General features: G+C 34.9%; 1 protein-coding gene across 1 annotated transcript; it reads left to right on the top strand.

The window, feature by feature from the left end:
- The first annotated feature begins 3,158 nt into the window (after positions 1 to 3,158).
- LOC135135050 (uncharacterized) lies at positions 3,159 to 3,884 on the top strand. The gene is made up of 3 exons (XM_064063993.1): positions 3,159 to 3,270; positions 3,351 to 3,550; positions 3,600 to 3,884. The coding sequence occupies exons 1-3, from the start codon at positions 3,159 to 3,161 to the stop codon at positions 3,876 to 3,878; spliced, it is 591 nt and encodes a 196-aa protein (XP_063920063.1). The 3' UTR covers positions 3,879 to 3,884.
- Positions 3,885 to 8,307: the final 4,423 nt, after the last annotated feature.

The raw sequence follows: 8,307 nt of genomic DNA, 5'->3' as shown, positions 1-8,307 counted from the left end.
TTAGTCAGGAGTCATCAATATGTAGAAATGTGTTATTTTTGAGATAAAAAAGAGTCAGGTGTGGGATTCGAACTCACGCTCCCTTTCGAGAATCGGAGCTTAAATCTCACGCCTTAAACCATTCGGCCAACCTGACTACAATATTATGTTTTATTTATAAATATGATTGTATTTTCCTACTAAGCTGAATGAGAGGATAGTCAGGATAGAGAGTATGTGCAAACCACGACCTAAGGGGATATTGAACTTCAAAACGGTACAAGAATCAACACTGCGGTTTGAAGCGTTGGATTCCTGGAAGCTTTTTACTTCTATGAGCCAACTTTCAGACCGGATACTAGATTCGTCTAGTCAGGAACGACAAATATGTAGAAAGGTGTCCTTTTCGAAATTAAAAAAAAAAACAGTCATTTTCAAATTTAACATAACATAACACCCAAACGACACAATAATCTTCATGGCGGTTTGGAGCACTAGATTGACTGAAGCTTTCTACTTCCACGTATAAACTTTCAGACTGGATGCACAATCCGTTTAGACAGGAATGACAAATACGCACGAAGATGTCATCTATTTTCTGAGATAAAAAAACGAGCCCTTGTCATTTCTAACATCAGATAATTCCAAAACGGCACAAAAGTCGACACTGCGGACTGAAGGATTGGATTCCTTGAAGCTTTTTACTTCTATGAGTAAATCTTAACACCGGATAGACGATCCGTTTAGACAGGAGTGACAAATATGTTGGAAGGTGTCATTTTTGAATTACAAAAAAGAACTTTTCTCAAATTTAACGAGACATAACTTCAAATGGCACAACAATCTTTAGAACTTTCTAGTTTCAGACCGGATACTCTGATTTGATTGGTTTACATTTAGAGAGACGAATAAGAAGATGTCTTGTCATTTGAAATTTAAAAGACAGACATTTTTCAAATTTAACAAGACGTAACTCCAAAACGCCAAAAGAAACTGTATTGTGGGTTGAAGCATTAGATTTCTTGTGGCTGTCCCCTTTCCACAACTAGAAGCAAATTTTCATACAGGATACTCGATTTGTTTAGAATGAAGAAACGAACATATAGAACGCTGTCATTTGCGAATTAAAAACCAGCCTTTTTTCAAATTTAATTAATCCCTCGTATCTTTTTCCATGTGAACGGTTTCGCCCCGGCGCCCACACAAGCCGTATAAATTAGAACCAAACAATTATTTAGCGAGCAATTAAATTTGTTACATGTATATCAGCATTTCGAAAACAAATCATAAAAATTATCCACGGAGAACGCCTCGGTCGTTAACGGTGCCAGCGTGTAATTAGACATGACGGATTTTTGTATGGCATAGTCTGTCGGTTGTGGGCAACATCACTGCCTCTACACGCACTTTATTGAAGATGAACCATTTATATTCTAACGGCGCACCGTTGATAATTTTATTGCCTTCGGTGTCGTCCGATTAGAATAAGACACGCGCCTCGTCCTGTCCCATTCCGGTTATTTATTGGTCTTGTGTTACCTTTATGTTCCATGTTCCCATCGTTGCAATTATTCTGACGATCTAATTTTTAATTGCTAATGGGAAACAGGATTTTTTTCAAGAGCTCTTCCGTTTTTGCTCGTAGATTTATCTATTTACGGCGATTCAGACAGAAAAAATCGTGATGTCTTAGATCTTCATCTGATTGATACAAGAAGGAGTCTGAATACTATTACTTTACAAATACATTTTTTTTTTATAAAAAATGCTCAAACAAGTTGAAGTTGTTTGTTTGGTTACATGGTTTTAATGGATTTTTAAGCTACGACGTCAAATGCACTGTATATTTGTAGTATAATTTGAAAAAAAAAAACATGAATTCTACTACAGAAATGTGACAAATACATCGCCTTGAAATTTAATATCCCATTAAAAATTTAAAACGAAAAATACGAGCAGATTAATGGCGTTTGAAAAAAGAAAACAGCGCTCTGAAAATTTAAACTGTAACAAGAAATACTTTAAACAATATATATTCCTTTCCGCTGCCCCAGATTTATACCTAAAACAAAACCCACAAATAAAACTTTTGTTGTCGACAACAGACAAATTAGAATTTGTAAGCCATTTGTAGCGATCAATCCCAGAGATAAAATTTTACACTTTGCTACACATTACTGTTCCTCTTTAAGAAATTTAAATGAGATTTTAACACAACAATTTATATTCAATGATAAAACAACCAAATCGTTTCGATGAAACACGGCTGATAAATATATATATTAACACGAGCTATTTTAAATAATTCCGTATCCTTAACGATCGCCATGATAAAATTTGATGATAAAATGATAAGCGCTTTCCTAGCTAAATTACTTTTATGATTGATTCTTTCCATGTTGAACAAAATAGATGTCTATCTGTTTCAGGAACTGCTCGAGCTCGCTTCTAGTTTACTCGAAACCTTTGAAAGACACTTCCTAGTGAAAAATCCACTCTTGCTAGGCCGTCATTTGAGACAAAAGTGGCATAAATGGATATTGGCATTCGCGTGCCGTATCATTTTAACATTATGAAGAGGCAGCTGCAGAGGTGGCCGCAATCCACACCACTTCTGAAACAATGTGTCTCATGCATTGTCTAAAAACGTGTGCTTGGAGAATCCTTATTGTTCATGAAGTGGAGACCCCCCGTACTCCATTTACCACCCATTTAGGACAATGCTGAATAATGAAACAGTTGCGATTTGCTAATGACGTCAGGGTTTTTGTAAAAGTCAAAATATATCCTTGGATAAACACTTTGTATTAATTTTCTAATATTAATAAAATTGTTTAATAAAATAACCATCTCTAGTTTTAAAATTTAAAACCGCGAAATAGATAAAAAAAGTCAAGAGAGGACATCAGTTCTAAAATGAAAAAATATATTACTGTAATGGGTTTTAGATTAAAAGTATTTAAGTAATCTCTTCTTGGACGGATTCCTACATCATTTGACTATCCCCTATCAGTTCAATGTTTCTTCACATTAACAAACTGGTTTTAAAACAAATCATCGACAAACCATACACACAAAGATAAATAATAAATGGAATTTCACAAGTGAAGCCGCTATAAATAAAAGCAAAATTTATTATTTGAACACAGTGTTTCTACCAACTCTCGAAGTGTGGCAATATGGACCAACACATTGTTTTTCGAATTGTCACAATTGGATGTATTCTATTTATCAATTGTCATGAATGTTATGACTACAATTATAATCAGGATTGCCAACCAGTACCAAAAGGTAAGTAACAAAAAAATCTATTGTGAAAACGAAAATATTAACGGCGTCCAAAAATATTAAACACTATAGTAATATTTTAGGTTACTACTGGCGAGATTACACCGGAAAAATACCTGAAGACGCATTTCCGGGTGGACATGATTCAAAGGGTAATCCCACCTACATTGGTCAAGCATACTTAACAGGCGCAGGCATAATACCAACAAATGTTTACCGGGGTCAATCCGCAATGTACCTACCCGCTGGTTGGGAAGCGAATTACTCTGATTTTGCCATGAAAGTATGTAGTTTTATCGAAATAAAATACAGTTTCAGCAGTGTGGTTGCAGATACTTTGTACTTCAAACCCCAAGTCTCTTTCTTGGATAAACGTTACTCCTTCGGATCTGCATTCGGTTACAGCTGGCAAAGAACTAGTCATTGGTGGTTACCATCCCCATAATGGAGGTAAAACGCTGCTCAACGTTGGACGAGTGCGGCACGAAGGAGAACTAATCGTGGGAAAAATTCACGGGATACCGGGCAAAGCAGACATGTTCTTTGTTGGTGGCGGTAAGGAAATTCAGTCTGAATCGTTTCAAGTTTTGGTGCTAAATCCATGCAACTGAATTTTATCATTTATAACATTAATACCAATATTTACATTAATAAATAATTCTAAAAAGTGCTGTTTCTGAGAAATTTTCCAGATGTTTGTATCAGTTATCATCATTTGAAAAAGTTAAAGGGTTTCTGTGGAATTTTTGAAGCCTACTCTATGGTAGGACAGTAAAAAAAACAATTCTTGTAAACCATTTCAACCACGAAAAAATAGTCCAAGTTGATTTAGACGGAAGATAGGTGCAGTCTAATACTAAGAATAACTCTATTCCCAAATTTTGGGAAAGTGGGTTGAGCCGTGCTTAATTTGACCAACAAAACAAACTGCCTCATTCATTCATTTTTTTTGAGTCACCCTGTATAAGTCTAAAAAATATAACAATTTAAATATTTCGGAGCACTCTGTTCAAAGTTAATTGTAAAATGTTGCCATTCGATTTTGTTTTTTTTTTTTTCAAAAATCTAGATGTTTAAAGGATATCAAGACGGATTCATAACTCACAAGTATCGGAGTAAGTTATTTTATAAAATTTAAATACAGTTTGTTATGCAAAAATAGATGGAATTAATATGTTATTAGTTAAGACATTCGTTTTGAAAAAAGATCGATATTGCTATTAAAAGTATCAACAGTGACAATGATACCGCAATAATGATAGTCGATGTTTTCCCGCTGTCAAAAAATATACATGTCCCTTTAGTCCAATTATCTCCATTGTCCTCTACCCATCTCTTTGGCGCGTGTCGTAACCCGATCCGAATCCTTCTCCACAATGCCCATAATCACACACCATCTTTCTACATTCCCCAAAACACAAACAAAGCTCCTCGTTATCAGTTAAGGACAATAAATATTCGAATTTCAATTATACAGTTTGCAATCTTATCTGCGCTGTAGAGATGATTCAGCAGAACGTTGATTGCGGTCTGAAAAGTCGCCGCCAGGAGTGAGGGCGGCGGAGGGGCGGTTTCAGGACATTTCAGCACAGATCACATCGCATCGCATCTCCCGGAATGGAGGCCGATATGACAAGATGGCCGAGATATGACGTCACAGCCTCCTCCCAGTATTGATCACGAAAACAGACAAAGCAACCAGCAAGACGCCAGTGTCAGGACAAGATCCTGAAAATCGCACCGATCTGGGATTATTTGAGGCGAGTTCATGGGTTGTTGGTCGATGGTATGCTGGTTCGCAGGGTGGTTAATTGGTGTGCGAGATCATGATGGTCGTGCTTAATATATTTCGTCCGAGAAGATTGGATTCTTCTCGGAATGGGAGCGTCTGCTGCTGCTGCCGCTGCAGTTTAGTCCTATCTGGTGCAATTCCTGCTGGTTGCATGTTGAGATTGCGTTTTGGCAGGATGGGAGCTTGTATTTGATATTTCGATTGCTATTTCGTTGTTGGGAGGACGATAACATCGATGTAACCAGTTCTCACACGAGCCAAATAAACACTGCCGATAAAAATCATCGAAGGAACTAAGCGGAATAACAGATAAAAGAATATTACACATCATATGAAAGTTTGTGTTTTGTTAGAATATCAAACAGCTACACGACGGGAAAGTTCTCGGCAATTTTGTCACTCAAATAATTTATCTTAAAATTTCAAATTTGATTTCAATTGTAGCAAACAAAGAAATAAATTTTAATTAATATTTGATATTCTCTCAAAAAATGTTATTTTCTCACCAAAATTTTAAAGAAATCGTGTGTATAGTTCGTGAAATAATATAACGAAAAGTCATTTTTTAAGAAAGCTAATTATTAGAAAAAATGTCAAAATGGTCTTATCACAATTCTGGCATTAGCTATCGAAATATGAGAACATTAAAATAAGCAATTGTATTAGTATTTTTAGCAATGTATTTTGAAGGAAAATAAGTCAACAACATGATAATACGATCTTATCAAAAAGAAAACGTTCCATGACGTTACCGTCGCTGCACTTTGTTCTATAGCGTGGTTTAAAACTTGTGTCATTAATCACAGAAACTTGATTTAATTATCGTATTTTTGTTACTTAAATGATACTTTGGATTCTCAGTGGTTTTTTACTGACTATAAATGTAAACAGGAAAGAACTAATATGTAGGTAGTCAACTATAGCATTGACCGTTTTTCTAACATATTTTTATATCGTCCTGTATAAAATGCGAAGTTGGGCCGTAATTTGAAATTTGGTTGACAACTGGTTTCACTATAAATTATGATCTTTAATTTATACTGACGACGTCAATATAGACCAAATTTCTGTTAAATTCGCACCTATACACAATTAAATTTTTTGTTATTCTGCAAATGACTGCAGTTTTGAAGTGATTTTCACTCTATAGAAATTTACTGGATATAGAGTTGGACGACAGTTACATGGAAAAGAATCAACTTTACAAAGTGCAATAGAAACCCATACCCCCCCCCCCCCCCGTACGACGCCTATGGGTCTTCTAGTATGTATGTGTTCATTCTGGTGTGTACGGCGGTGATGACTCATTGGCCGGGCGGCGCGGCGTTCGCTGACGAGAAGCCTGGAAGCGGAAGTCGCGATGGGCCTCCCAGAAAACCCTCGAAGCGGTGTTCTTGAACCATCGAGAGGAACGTCTACATCTAAATAGAGACCACCGTCGGGAACAATTATTATTCAGTCAATCGAGTCCACGAGAGTACAGATAAGTTGCGCCGGAATTATTTTGTATAATCGTTGTGTAATAAACAATCAGTCGTGTAAATTTGAGTTACTAAGAAATAATTGTTGAATTTAACCCATGTCAATTTTTAAAAACCCGTCTATCCTAACAATATTTTTTTTGGATCACGTTTGTTTCTATTTTTAACCATTTGTTTTTTACAGTTGTGCATAGCTAAGACAATACTTATTTCATTGTATAAACCTAGCAAATTTATAGAAGTTTGTGTATTTATCTCCAGCGTATTTTTGACAGAATTAAATAAAAAATAATACTCTATATTCTACCTTCTTAATTTAGTAAACAGAAAACTTAAATGGGAAGTATCAGGTGAATAATACTGATTTCAAATGAAATAATGAATAGATGACTAAAAAAAAATTGGTCCAAGGGTACTTCGACGGAATTTCCTCGCCGTTGCAGTAGAGTCCAACAAATTCCACTTCTTTGAAAAATTATTAAAAAAAAATGTTTTCTGATAACCAGTAAAGAGTGTATTATCAGTGTGCATGCTTAACTTCGATTGTTTATGTTTATACATCGAAAGAATGTCACGTAGAAATTTGTTTAATTTGAATGAGTTGTCTCCTCAAAACAGAGGACTAAAATTATCAATGAAACCACAATGGAACAAAATGTTTTAAATATGATTATTATTATTCTTATCTGATCATAATTAAATAAAGACGTGGGTATTCTCAATGACAATGAGGTTCTTAATTTGATCAACAAAAAACTGGTAGTCAATTCGTCAAATCCAGCCCTTTAAAAAAATTTATAAAATTTGATTTTAAAATTCTCGTTTTGTGATAACCGCTGTAAAGTAAAAACCAGCGGCATAAATAACATCCCCGCAGCCCCTGCTTCATACGGACAATCTAAAATATATTTAAAACACATAACTAACGGGATAAGATGTCCTTAAGCACTAGGTAATAGCAATCTGAAGCTATGTTTATATTTATATATTTTTATGTTTTTTATACATCGAAAGAATGTTACGTAGAAATTAGTTTGATTTGAATGAGTTTGTCTTCTCAAAGCAGAGAATTAAAATTATTAATTAAACCACAATCGAACATGTTATTATTATATAAAGACATGTTTGAGAACATGGGGTGCTTCGTTCTTAATTTGACCAAAAAAAATGTGTGATGACGTCATAACATGGATAATACTAATCACAGCACAAAAGAAATGTAGTCATAGCGTATTACCAATACAAGAAAAAAAGTAAAGGGCCAATTCTGGCATCGAACCCATAACGGTAACGTTATTATACCTTGCAGATGTTTTTACGAAAATTTAAACGTTTAGCGAAAAAACTGAAAGCGGATTCGTACACTAAAAGTATAGGAGTATATTTTTGTATAACATTCAAATCATTTTAAAATATGGTTCATTGAAATGACGTCATCAAATTGTTGGTGGGAATGATTAGCAAAATTTTGGTTAGCATCTACATAATATTTCTAATATACCTACATACAAAATTTGACAACAATCGGTCCAGCAGATTCGGAGATTATTTGTCTAATAAAATTAGATACAGACACCAGACAGACAGACAGACGGACGGAAACGGGAGACTACTTTTTTGGTACTGTAGTGGTCGAGAAAATATAAAACTGGTCATTCGTCCGATGGACTCGATTACTATATTTCCTCAACTTACGCTTGAGAAGTAAAAACTACGTTAAATCACGAAAATAACAAAATGAAAAAAAAAGTGTACAAATCTACACGT

This window comes from Zophobas morio, unplaced genomic scaffold, assembly GCF_036711695.1.
Source record: "Zophobas morio isolate AGI-343-1 ecotype UQ-CSIRO unplaced genomic scaffold, CSIRO_AGI_Zmor_V1 ptg000004l, whole genome shotgun sequence".
Classification (NCBI taxonomy): domain Eukaryota; kingdom Metazoa; phylum Arthropoda; class Insecta; order Coleoptera; family Tenebrionidae; genus Zophobas; species Zophobas morio.
Note: the sequence above shows the minus strand (reverse complement) of the source record. Positions and strands in the feature narration are given on the sequence as shown.